The sequence below is a fragment of the Eptatretus burgeri genome, chromosome 2 (assembly GCF_056783735.1).
Source record: "Eptatretus burgeri isolate ZD-2024b chromosome 2, Ebu_testis_v1, whole genome shotgun sequence".
In the NCBI taxonomy this organism is placed as follows: Eukaryota; Metazoa; Chordata; class Myxini; order Myxiniformes; family Myxinidae; genus Eptatretus; species Eptatretus burgeri.
The window spans coordinates 150,862,754-150,876,142 of NC_140962.1; the positions used below are offsets into that span (position 1 = coordinate 150,862,754).

The following is a 13,389-nucleotide window of genomic DNA, read 5'->3' on the forward strand; positions in this document are numbered from 1 at the left end:
GGAGTCACACTAACACCCTTCTTAGCGGGCGGGGGTCGAATGTCAGGGGGGTTCGGGTCAAAAATTTCAAATTGCGATAAAACGCCATTTCAAGTCCGATTGACTTCCAAGTTATGATCCTGACCAAACTAAGTGCTGTAACTCATTAAACTGTAGCACTGTCGACTTATAAGAACCAACTTGATTTCCAGGTTTTTGCTTTTTTCAGAGATCATGGAGATATGACAAAGTTATTCCGGCAATTCCTTGCTCAACGAGCAATTTCATTTGTTTGTTTGTTTTCAGGATATCTCAAAGAGTTGTCGACGGATCCGGATGACATTTTACAGACATTTTGGGTGTGTGACAAGGACGAACTGAATTTTATGTTGGTGAAGATCCAGATCTGGATCCGACTACGATAATTTTTTAAAAGTGATTCTTCACCCTTGAGAGAGAGGGCCAAAAGGATATATAGTATATCTCAAAAAGTTATCGATGGATTTGAAAGAAACTTGGTGGACATGTTGCGTGTGTGATAAGAAAGAATTTTTTTCGATTTTGGTGAAGATCCGAATCCAGATCTGGATATGAGAATTATTTAATTTTTGAGTGATTCTTCACCATTGAGAGGTATAGCCTGATAGCCTGATAGACTGATATAGCCTGATATGTTCTCTTGGATCAGGCATTAAGTGGTGGAGGTATGCGCTCTCCAGAGTGCCCTTCTGGTCATTGTGCTTTTTCTTTGTCAGAAATACTAGTACGTGTTGTTGTTGTTGTTGTTGTTGTTTTTTATGTTTGTCGGTTTTCATTTTCGATTTTTCGTAAACATTGTTCGGCATTTTTTTCAATTCCTGTTTTTTAAATAATTTGATATTTTAAGAAGTATTCCATTTACCTGTCTTTCCACAGATCTTGACAGGAGAGGATTGGAATTCAGTCATGAATGCTGGTATTTTGTCCTACGGAGGGCCGTCATTTCCCGGTGTCCTCGTGTGCCTTTACTTTGTCATCCTGTTCATCTGTGGCAACTGTATCCTCTCTTTTCGAGAATTGCACACGATATCATAAATTTTATTGTGAAAGATTCTGTCAGCCTGGCCAGAAAGACTCGGGAGCCATGTTAGCTGAACTGAGAATACTTGAAGACATTGATATTCCGGCTTGGATATTTGGCAACATATGAAAACTTTTGCCTCATTTGACATAGGTTTTAATGGTGACTCACCATAATGGAGCAAGTTTACAAGGTATATTTCCTAAGCCCTGTACCCAACAGACATCCTGCTGAATGTTTTCCTCGCCATCGCAGTGAACAACCTTGCTGATGCTGAGAGTCTGACTCAGGCACAAAAGGAGGCTGAAGAGGAGAAAGAGCGCAGACGACTTGAACTTGAGAGGTGATTGAATTTTCCATATGACAAACAATTGTTCTTCCTGATAGCTTTCTATACACCATAGGGAATGCTCCAGATGTGTCGGAGCAGACGCTCCAGACGCCTCGGAGTGGACGTTCCAGATGCATCGGAGGACGTTCCAGGTGCGTATGAAGGAACATTCCAGGTGTGTCGAAGTGGACGTTCCAGGCGCATTGGAGTAGACATTCCAGAAACCTCAGAGGGGAAGTTCCAGGCACGTCAGAGGGGATGTTCCACATGCATTGGAGGGGTCTTTCCAGGCACGTCGGAGGGGTTGTTCCAGGTGTGTCAGAGGGAACGCTCCAGGTGGGTCAGAGGGAATTCTCCAGGCGCATTGGAGGGACATTCCAGGCGCATTGGAGTGGACGTTCCAGGCGCATCAGAGGGGAAGTTCCAGGTGCGTCAGAGGTTGATACTGACCATCATTATTGCAGGACCTCTCTCATGTCCATTGCAGACGCGTCAGAGGGGTCATTACAGGCGTGTTGGAGGGGATGCTCCAAGCACATTGGAGTGGACATTCCAGGCACATCAGAGGAGAAGTTCCAGGCACGTCAGAGGGGATGTTCCAGATGCGTCAGAGGGGATGTTCCAGATGCGTCAGAGGGGTCGGCGCAGGCGTGTCAGAGGGGACGCTCCAGGCGTGTCGGAGGGAATGCTCCAGGCATGTCGGAGGGAATGCTCCAGGTGCCTCGGAGGGGATGCTCCAGTTATGTCGGAGGGGATGCTCCAGGCACATCGGAGGGGACGCTCCAGGTGCGTAGGAGGGGACGCTCCAGGCGTGTCGGAGGGGATGCTCCAGGCGTGTCGGAGGGGACACTCCATGCGTGTCAGAGGGGACACTCCATGCGTGTCAGAGGGGACACTCCATGCGTGTCAGAGGGAACGCTCCAGGCGTGTCAGAGGGGATGCTCCAGCCGCATCGGAGGGGATGCTCCAGACACTGTGTCGGGGACTTTATTATCTTTTGAGACCAAAAAAGAGGTGAAGCCAGAGAAATGCTATAATTGACTTGTAATATTTTATTTGGTGTCATTGCATTTTACTATTTGAGTGGTAGTTTTATGAGAAGGAAACACTTATACATTACAGGAACCCAACATGATTCAATTATATTTGGAACGGCACTCATCGACATCGCAATGTTGACTGATATGCTTCTGCCCACATTATTACATCATTATAATACTTGTATCAACTGACCTGTAACCTCTTGACTCCAAAATCGAATCGGTTAATCTTTGCATCATTTTACACACTTGTACCAAGTTTGACTTGGATCCCTTCAGCCATTCTTAAGTTACCATGGTAACGAAAATCCAGCACAAACGGGCACACGGACAGACGAACACTCGGACAGACAACCTGAAAACATAATGCCTCCGGCGACTTTGTCGGCGGAGGCATAAACATATTTAAGTAAGCAATTGAGTATTTCACAAACGAAGATGATAATAATAATAATAATAATAATAATAATAGTCATCATCATCATAACAATAATTTAGGATGCAATTTAAAATTAATTATTTACAATCGACAACAGCATAAAAAAATACCCTGTTTATCATTCGTGATGAATCTACAATGTTGATCAGGCAGTTTAAAAAAATTAATTAATTAATTAATTTTTTATGTTTTCACAAATCATCTGCAAGCTCATTGTCTTGTGTGAGGAATATGAAAACAATAAAAAAAATCACTTGTCTTGTAACATTCTTGCCCCGTGCCCCTTCTTCCAGTGCGACAAGGATGTTGTCCATTGTCATTGTTGTCCAGTTTTTGTTTTTTTTCTTCCATCACCACCCCTCATGTCCATCTACTCACTGATCCCAAAGCCCCCTTCCCACTTCTACTCCCACTCTCACACCTCTTTCCTTTCTGGCTCTCATCCACTTGCCTGGTATCTTTTTTTTAACCTCCATTATTCTCAGCCAATCTGTGAAACCTGCTGCCCTCTGTCGTTTAGCTTCTCCACGAGCCGAGATTTTTCTATACCCACGTACATTCAGCTAAAGCAAGAATGTTTGGATTTTTTTTTCTTCTCATGAAATTTATACAATGCTTATTGTGGAGCTGATACATGTATCATGTTCAGGACGTGGACATCAGTAGACATCGCCGCACTTAAACATGAAATTAGTAAACAATGGTACAAACCAACACAGTGTGTGCCATTTAGATCATCATGAACAATGGGATCAGACCAACACAAACACTCATGAATGAATGTGTTTACACACATGGAAAAAAATGTTTAAAAATGGAACAGGTTGTTTATTATTATTATTATTATTATTATTATTATTATTATTATTATTATTATTATTATTATTATGTGGCCTTGATATTGCACTGTAATTAACATCTCCTAATATTACATAATGCCTGGTGTTGGCTTCATGGTTAGGGTGATGGGACTTGGATCCTGGTCCTGAGTTCAAATCCTGCTTGGGTGTTGAATTTATACCAGGTGGGGTTGACTCTGCCTGTCGTCCTTCTGAGGTCAGCAAAATGAGTGCCAACTTGCTGATATCTTGCGTCGGAGTGGTGACTGGTGACCCATCCAGGATTGTACCCAATAGCCAAGGAGACTGCTTATGCTCTGCAGAGAGTATGGTCCCAATAGATGGAATTGATGGAATACTACATGAAAAACACTTCTGAGATGTTGTCTGAGGAGTGGATTACTCCAAGACAAACATATCCTGATGTGACCGCATCAGAGTTCCATTGTGGTTGTGGTTTACCTTGAGGTGTTGGTGAATTACAGTGTCCAACACAAACCAGATTTTAAAGTTGGAGACCCAAACATGTCCTGTATTGAGGCAATGCTCAGGGAGGAATGTGCTTCTCCACGAGAATGGTTGAATGGATTTGGTGTTTCCCGCATGAGTGCATGGGCAGTGGAATGAAGTAAAGTGCATGATTGGTGCAGCTTTGGATAATAGGTGACAAACGGGAAAAAGAGGTATGAATGGGAATCCACGTGTGGTGATCCTAATGACTTTGACATACATTTTACAGCTTTGAACACGAGCACCCGGGCCAAGTTCACATCCTCCATCTGCAGGACCAACTGGCATTGGAACCTTGCACCACCATCAATATAGGCCGAGAGTTGTCCTTGTTAGGCCTGCCAGGCAAAACCCGGGATTTTCTCTCTCTCTCTCTCTCTCTCTCTCTCTCTCTCTCTCTCTCTCTCTCTCTCTCTCTCTCTCTCTCTCTCTCTCTCTCTCTCTCTCTCTCTCTCTCTCTCTCTCTCTCTCTCTGTCTCTGTCTCTGTCTCTGTCTCTGTCTCTGTCTCTGTCTCTCTGTCTCTGTCTCTGTCTCTCTCTCTCTCTGTCTCTCTGTCTCTCTGTCTCTCTGTCTCTCTGTCTCTCTGTCTCTCTCTCTCTCTCTCTGTCTCTCTCTCTGTCTCTCTCTCTCTCTCTCTCTCTCTCTCTCTCTCTCTCTCTCTCTATCTCTCTCTCTCTCTCTCTCTCTCTCTCTCTCTCTCTCTCTCTCTCTCTCTCTCTCTCTCTCTCTGTCTCTCCTCCCCCCCTGGGCTAATCCTCAAGCTTACATATTAGTGAAGTCAAAGTGTCGATTGGTGGAAACGGTGACATTGCTGCACTGTTTAGAATGAAGCCTTGAAACAAAAAGAGGAAAACAAAAAGTTTTGCCGAAATTTTTTTGACAGATCACCGATGGAAAGATTGGAAATGTCGACGTTTCAATGTCATCACAGCTGATGGCAAGGAAATTAGTCTTACATTCAAAGATCCTTTCACTGAATAAACAGGAGGGACATGTTGTTCGAATACCCCGAGGGAACGTACAATCGCGGCATGAAATATGAATCTCCTTAATAAACACCTGTTTCGATCAGTAGACATCTGAAACACATCAATTATTTGGCGCTGATTGGTGCTGTGTAATTAGCTCGTAACACAATATTTCTTCAACCTTGAGGAGCTATAGGAATTGCTTATCCAGCCTTGGTGGTGTAATGGATTGAGCATCCCCACTGAGTCTGGAAGGTTGGAGGTTTGAATCCTGGCTGAGTGATACCAAAATGATGTGTGCTGTTTTGTTACTTGATGATCAGAATTTAATAAGAGCATGGACAAACAACTGTATGTTGGCAACTGCAGTGCAGGATTGATGGGCCGACCCAGCTGCTCTAATTTATTTGTTGAAGTTCTTTGTAAGGGAACATATACCGGTATTACACTGGAGAGTTCAGAGAACACCTGACTCTTCAGTCTTAAGAAACAAGGACACGGGCGGAGTCTACGAGCAGAAAATTTGATTGGTCATGATGACGTAAAATGCCGTAATATTTTGTCGAAGTACTGCTAAACTGAAGGTAGTGATTTGTGTACTACATTTTGAAAGTATCTCATTCAATGGAAATAAAATCGATGTTTTAAGGGTTGTAGAAAAAAATAATTTCGGACGTTTACCGCCGTTGATGCGGCGTCTTTTACACCACCTTATTTAACATGTTACGTTAGTTCTTCGTGCCTGTTGTTTGTGTTCTTTGTGACGTCCATGAAAAAATAATTGTGACGCTTTTTGCTTTGTGTGCATGGGGTAATTATTAGTATTATCATAAGACCTGTAAAATGTCAATTTTAAGGACACTTCGGAGACACTTTATGCCTGGTGTTGGATTAATGATATAGGTGGTGGGCTTGGGATCCTAGGATCCTGAGTTCAAATCCCCCTTGGCTGTTGAATTAACACCAGGTGGGGTTGACTCTGCCTGTCACCCTTCTGAGGTCGGCAAAATGAGTACCAGCTTGCTGGTATCCTGTGTCGGAGTGTCGACCCGTCCAGGACTGTGCCGAATAGCCAAGGAGACCGATTAGGCGGCACCAATGCTCTGCACAGAGTGTGGTCCCAATGGATGGATGGATGGAGACGCTTTAATCAGTGATTTCGACATTTATCGCACATTTCAGCCAGTAGAGGGAGACGTCACACAGCATACAACTCAGTTCGTTCTCGAGTCATGGACTAGGAATGAACAAACAATTTTAAAAGGATCACTCGATACACGATCAACGAGTAACGATTTTCTTTGGTTAATGTGGATTCTCAGAAGTTTCTACATTTGATGTCAATTAATTATAGGCATATATTTATTACATATGCACAAAGGGTGTTAGGGGGACTAAAATTGAGTTAATCAAAAGTGACAAGAGGAAGTGAAGGAATGTTTGGTGTGATAATGGAAATGAAGGAGGGAGTGGTGGAGAAGTGAGAAGAGAAGCATAATAATAATAATAAGAAGAAGGAGCTTGAGAGGACATCAGACTAAGATGATGGGAGGTCGATGTGTGGAGTGTGGTCAACGATTCTTCCATATTTGCGTACTTGATAAACAGATCAAGTTTAGTCTATGTGGCATATGAATTAATTTACCACGCGCTTCCAGAACTGATTCATGACAATGGATGAACAGTTTACGTGTGACGAAGGGGAAACAGTGTCTACTGGAGCACAAGGAGAGGGACATGTAGAAGGAAGGTGGGGAAGTGTGTCTAAGTGGGTCGGGTAAAGCTGAGCGGTGAAAACCTGAGAGATCATGAAGTGACTTTGGGCAGCATACTTGAACTCTTGAAGGGAAGAGCTCGAGATAACAGACTCATGAAGACGTTTCCACAGGTGAGAACGGAGGAGGATGAAAGAGTGCAACTGAGCATTGAGTTTGGACTTTTGGAAGGGAACAAGGAAAGGGTTTCTGGATGAAAGGACGTGACCTGGAGGTACAGGAGCTCTGTGGAGAGGGTGAGAGGGCCAAAGAAGCAAGACCAGAAACAGAGCCAGTTTATAAACAAAGCAAAAGGTTAAAAACCTGAAGGAAAAGCAATTGGTACGATGGCATTGGGATGTCCGTAAATGGCCATCCGATGAATTGCCATTCATCATAGTCTTTAACTGAGGAATTGGTTTCAAATAAATTAAACAACAACAGGGTGATGTGAAATACAAATCCGATGATTTCAGAATTTTAACCTTCTGTTTTGTTAAAATTAAAAACTCAGGTGTTGACACGGCACCATGTGGAGGACTATTGACGTGCAAAGGATACCCGTCTCTCCAAGTCTACGGATCTGTGCAACGGCGTCCTGTGATTTTTCTATCGTCCACAACGATTACTATACCTCCATATGTTCTAAAGCCGATCTAACAAACGACAGGAATACTGAAACAACAACGTCACAATTTTGACCGGAGTTGCCTGTGCACAGGATTGGGGCTCTGGAGGCGATTACGGAGGTGCAGCCGGACGTCGTCTCGGATGCCAGGCGGCGAATTGAGAGCATCAGGATGAGGACAATGGGTGGAGAAACTCACAAAAAGAAGGTGAACTGTCATGAAAGGTGAGACTTGTGACTGTATGTGAACCACGTGTCCATTGTCATTGTCTGTGCTGCAGGAACCAGTCGATGAGTTTGACATGGAAGAGGACATCGAAAAGGATCCATATCCTCTGGATGATTTTCCAGGTTTGTGAAGAATGATTACTTTGATCTTCACTTATTATTATTTTCGAAATCACACCCTTGTTAAACATACTTAAAGCAACCCTCTGAAGGTTGCTGTGTTTCCTCTCTCTCTCTCTCTCTCTCTCTCTCTCTCTCTCTCTCTCTCTCTCTCTCTCTCTCTCTCTCTCTCTCTCTCTCTCTCTCTCTCTCTCTCTCTCTCTCTCTCTCTCTCTCTCTCCCTCTCACTCTCTCTCTCTCTCTCTCTCTCTCTCTCTCTCTCTCTCTCTCTCTCTCCTCTTATTTTCAAGTTCATCCCTTCCCTTGGTCGTTTACAACTGTGACCTCTCCTTTTTTGTGTCCATAGTCAATGCTCGTGGAACAAACGAGAACACAAAATGAATGAGGACACAACATAGCAAAAGGAACAGCAAAAGGAGAGGGGGGAAAGCCAACAGTCGGGCCGAGGGAGAAAATAGACAGAGACAGACAAATATGGGATCCGTGTGATGATTCGGAGTTGGGGAGAATGCAAGGGGTGAGCAAGATGGATACAGAAACAAAATTAGTGGTAGGGAGTAGTTTAATGGGTGTAGAAAAGGTCATGGCTTTGGATGGGGGATGATCTGAGATGGTGATGAACAATTGTCTTGAAGACCTGGAAGAAAGAATGAAATTGAAGAGTGTGTGCAAATTGGTTGCTTGGGACCATCCATCCATTCCTTGGGACCATACTCTGTGCAGAGCGTTGGTGCTGCCTAAGCAGTCTCCTTGGCTATTGGGCACAATCCTGGACTGGTCGCTACTCCGACGCAGGATACCAGCATGATGGCACTCATTTTGCCGACCTCAGAAAAATGACAGGCCGAGTTAACCCCACCTGGTATTAATTCAACAGCTGAGTGGAATTTGAACTTAGGATCCTGGGATCCCAAGCCTGCCACCCCAACCATTAAGACAACACCAGACACAAATTGGTTCCACAGGTGGGGAAAACGACAAACAAATGAGTTGAGGTGAGCAGTAGTTCCGGATTTTGACTGTTTCACGAGGTAGGGGTTGATGGTGGACCACATGATGCATCCTACAGATACCTGGGGTGAGGGAGGGGGTCACAAGCCTGGCAGAGGGTGCAAGGCCAGAAAGGAGGCATTCATAGACAGAGACCACCAGCCTGTCTGTGATGGCGAAGTGATAGGCCCATAGACTTAGCTTAATCGTCAGAGATTCCAATGATCTTGAAGGCTTTGGTTTTCATGGCGTCAAACTGAACAGGGGTGAGGCAGGGGTAACAGCCCAGAGGGGAGGGCTGTTCACTGCCTTTTCCCCCTCTGTCTCCTCACTCTTCCATGAGCCAAACGAGAATGAAGTTTATTTTTATTATTTTATTTTAAGAATTTAAAAACTGATAACTGCATTTGGTGATGCAGTATCCTCATGTACTTACATGGGATTTATTTCCCCAAAAGTTAAACAAGGTTCATGCAGGAGCTCACACGGGTACACCGCTCGCCGTGTTCACATGTGACCCAGACTTTTGTTTGTCACGAAGCTTGTTGTAACGCACTGAGATATTCGTTATACTTTCCGGCTAATAGTATGTAAATTTCAATTGACTGGATAGTTTATCGAACAGATATTTCAGAATAATTTTGCTTTTCCACCCTCTCTATTATCTCACTTTCCACCATTTTGTTTTTCAGCACCTGCATGAAAGCAGCAAACACGTAAATGCGGGTATTGATGACAAACACCTGAAGAGATGACGGATAAAAGACGCAGTGTATGATTATTTGAACCTGCGGTAACATCCCCAGACACCAAGTGCTCGTATGGCAATGCCAAAACGTCTCATTCGTAGGCAAACCAGAGCCCAAAAGTTGCTCAGACGGTTGTCCATCGCTTAAATTCCGTAAACTGAGGAGCCTGTGATAGGATGTCATAATGGATCCCGTGCAGACTGAAACTCGTGTTGCTGGTGAATTTTGTAGGAGATGACGAAGAGTGTGACCCGGAGCTGCCTGTCGGCCCACGACCTCGGATCACCGAGGAGCTGGCAATCAAAGAAAAGCTGGTGCCTATGCCGGAAGCATCGGCCTTTTTCATATTCAGTCCCACAAACATGTAGGTGGAACAGGATCTTTTGGGATTTACTATTACTAGCCATGCCTACCCGTTGCTTCCTCATCGGGTTTAATCCAAAGACGACTTGTTGCACTTCACGAACATATTGCACGTCTATCTGTATGTCTGAATGAGGATGTAAAATTAAGTGAAATACAAGAATAAGAAAAAAGATATTTTATAACATGTCATCATCATCACCGCTGTGGTTGTTGTTGTTGTTGTTCCTTGTGTGCTCCTTCCGTGTACTATTATATATATATATATATATATATATATATATATATATATATATATATATATATATATATATATATATATATATATATATATATATATATATATATATATATATATATATATATTTTTTTTTTCTGTTGCTTCAGCAAGTAGTACTCTACATAATTTTGTGTGCTCCTTCCATGTCTGCCACAATTTTATTTCTTATCAAGGGTCCCTGCTGTTGTACCCACGACATTAAAGCTCGAGGTCCTGCTTCTTCTTTTTCCATTCCAAAAAAAGATGGCCTTCAAAAAAGCCATTTTTATGATTAACCCCAGATGTAGCTTCCTTGCCTTTGACTTGCTCCTCTGGGCTTGATTCCCTCCCAAACTCTTTCCTAACCATCATATTGGTGTTGGTGTTTCACAGGTAGGGGCTTTGTAATTTTGAATGCACCGTTCCTCGGAGGGAACGTTAATCTGGGGAACCATCTGCCAGCATTTTCTGCTTGCTGACGTTCAAGTTCTTCCAGAGCCTTTCAAAAAGAGAAGGCCATTTTGTGACAGTACCCTGGCCAAATTCAAAATTCCATCCATGAACTGCAGGAGCACCACATCTGCAGTGCAGCCATTATTATTATTATTATTATTATTATTATTATTATTATTATTATTATTATTTCTTATTCCACTCTCCAATGATACAAATGACAAGCCAGTTGTCCTCGGCTTTCCTCGCAGATTCCGGGTGCTGTGCCATCGCATTGTGAATCATACATCGTTCACCAACCTTATCCTGGTGTTCATTCTGCTCAGCAGCATCTCTCTGGCTGCTGAGGATCCAATTGAGCCTACGTCATTCCGTAATGAGGTGAGGTGCGCCCCGGCCTAGCAAAACCGTCTGTTGATATAATCTACAAGCTTTTCTCATTTTCAACTGAACTGCAACCGCTGTGCTTACATAACAGCCGTATCGCCACGTCCTGTTTCCTTACCTTCGCAGATCCTCTCGTATTTTGATATCTGTTTCACCGCTGTCTTCACTTTGGAGATTGTTCTCAAGGTACAGCTAGCTGTTCATAAGCTTTTATTTGCAGCGATGTGTGGTTCTTTTCAAGAGCTTGTCCACATATCTCAAATTGGTCAACAACATCAGAGACATCAACATACTTTTGCATGAATTTTAAGGACACTAGTAGACTGTAGACCATTTGACACCAGATGCGGGATTTGTATATCTGGGCATCAAAGGTTTATGAGCGAAATGCTCAGATGGACATGCCAACCGGTTCATCCCAAGTTTCGGACAAATTCGACCACTGCTTGAGATGGTCAACCCACATATGCATGAATCTCTGAAAAATGGATGAAATCAACAAAGATGTTCATCAGGGTATGATAATCACTGTGGGAAGAGAGGACAAGCTGACGTTCCGAGTGTTAACCCTTCATCGGAGCAAAAGATGGGGTTAATGTCTGAAACGTCTTGTCCAGCCCCTATGCCCTCCCCAATCCCTCATTCCTCCCAACATCCCTTCATTTCTCCAACTATCCCTCTGTTTTGTCCCTCAATCCTGCTGTTGGTGTGTTCCACACTCTCTTTCTACTGTTATTTTGTTCTGTTTTGTCCTGATCCATTCTATGTTCTCGTTAACATTCTCATTAACCTGATCAGTTAACCTGATCTGGTTAACGTTCTTTAACCGACGTCCTCATTATTTCATCCATTGTCCGACCTGTCCGCCGACGCAGAGCGATATCTTTCACCAGCAAAACCAATTCTTTATTCTTTCTGAAAATTAGTTTTGCCTTTTGGGGGCTCATCCATCGCTTCAGTACTTCCTTCCCTGTTGTGCCCACAGATGACTGCATATGGTGCTGTGATGCACCAAGGATCTTTCCTGCGGAACAGCTTCAACATCCTGGACCTGTTTGTGGTCGTGGTCTCTCTAGTCTCCCAAGGAATCGAGTAAGGGAGTGGGGTGGGGTGGTTAGGAGAGAGAATGGACGTTCAGAGGTGGCAGTTCAACCTCGGTGGAGGTGTGAGAGGCTGCCTTGATTGCATTGATTCACTCGTCTTCACATCCTCCATGATTCGGCCTGAGAGTTTGTTCTGGAGATGGTAAAGGCCCTGTTATTGAAAATGGGATGCACTGCCTTGCAAAGCTAAATGTACAAAAGTCAACTTCACAAATTGCACACTCACTCAATTTTCTCTTATTTTTTGAATCCTGGGAAAAGTTCCAAATGGTGAGTTATAGATTGAAATTTATTTTATTGCTCATGAAGGAGTTCACTAAAATTCAGAAGTAGGACTTTAGGATTTGTGGTGGAAAAACGACACAAAAATGTCTGCTTATTGGTGTGTTTGTGTCTCTTTGACGATGCAGACAGTGCGTTTTATGTCTTCCTTTTGATATTCAGAGTCTGGGATCAAAGCAGGACCAGCTGCTCTCATTTGTCCATCTCTTTGATGAAAATAACATGTATTGATGTTCCAGTAATCAGTGATATGTAACGGTTGTGAAATTTGAACCAGCAAGGAAGTAGCTGCTAAGGCTCTAAAGCTTAATTGTAATGCAAAGAGGATATGCAAGATGGTTGGTGGGGTGGCATAGCTGAGGTGGAGAGAGGATGGAGAGCTAATTGGGAAAGAGAAGTGATGTTTGGACGTGGGAGGGGATGCAGAGCCTGTTGAAACGTAGAGAGGCCATGGAGCCGATTAGGGTGTGGAACTGATTAGATGGGTAGAGATAGAGAGCTGTTTTTGGTGTTGCAGGGGAGGAAGAGCCTGTTGGGACATTAGAGGGGGACATAGTCACATTTGGGATGTACAGGTGTTCTGAAAGTTGCTTCACCCCTGTTAAGTTTCCCACACCTTTAGTGGTGTGATGGTGCAAGGAGATGGATGGAATGCATCCAGATACAAGGACTGATTCATTCTTGTATGTAATGCACAATAAAACCTGTACATTAAGAGTTTAAGAATGAATACCTTACTCGGGAGGGGTAAAGCGACTTTCAGGTCAGCCTGCAAGAGGCCTGGAGTTGGCTTAATGGTTAGGGTGATGAGCTTGGGATCCTTGGATCCTGAGTTCAAATCCTGCTCAGCTGTTGAATTAATACGAGGTGGGGTTAATTCGGCCTGTCATCCTTCTGAGGTTGGCA

At 43.6% G+C, this 13,389-nt stretch overlaps 1 protein-coding gene across 4 annotated transcripts in view; it reads left to right on the forward strand.

Moving 5' to 3' along the window:
• Nucleotides 1–13,389, forward strand: part of LOC147033546 (voltage-dependent L-type calcium channel subunit alpha-1S-like) — a 224,001-nt gene that overhangs the window by 53,052 nt on the left and 157,560 nt on the right. For all 4 annotated transcript variants that reach the window (XM_085854944.1, XM_085854955.1, XM_085854926.1 and 1 more), the window contains exons 13-20: nucleotides 895–1,015; nucleotides 1,262–1,382; nucleotides 7,643–7,757; nucleotides 7,831–7,900; nucleotides 9,868–10,000; nucleotides 10,963–11,092; nucleotides 11,225–11,284; nucleotides 12,084–12,190. In XM_085854944.1, coding sequence (XP_085711070.1) covers nucleotides 895–1,015; nucleotides 1,262–1,382; nucleotides 7,643–7,757; nucleotides 7,831–7,900; nucleotides 9,868–10,000; nucleotides 10,963–11,092; nucleotides 11,225–11,284; nucleotides 12,084–12,190 — 857 coding nt within the window. The remainder of the gene's footprint in view (nucleotides 1–894; nucleotides 1,016–1,261; nucleotides 1,383–7,642; nucleotides 7,758–7,830; nucleotides 7,901–9,867; nucleotides 10,001–10,962; nucleotides 11,093–11,224; nucleotides 11,285–12,083; nucleotides 12,191–13,389) is intronic.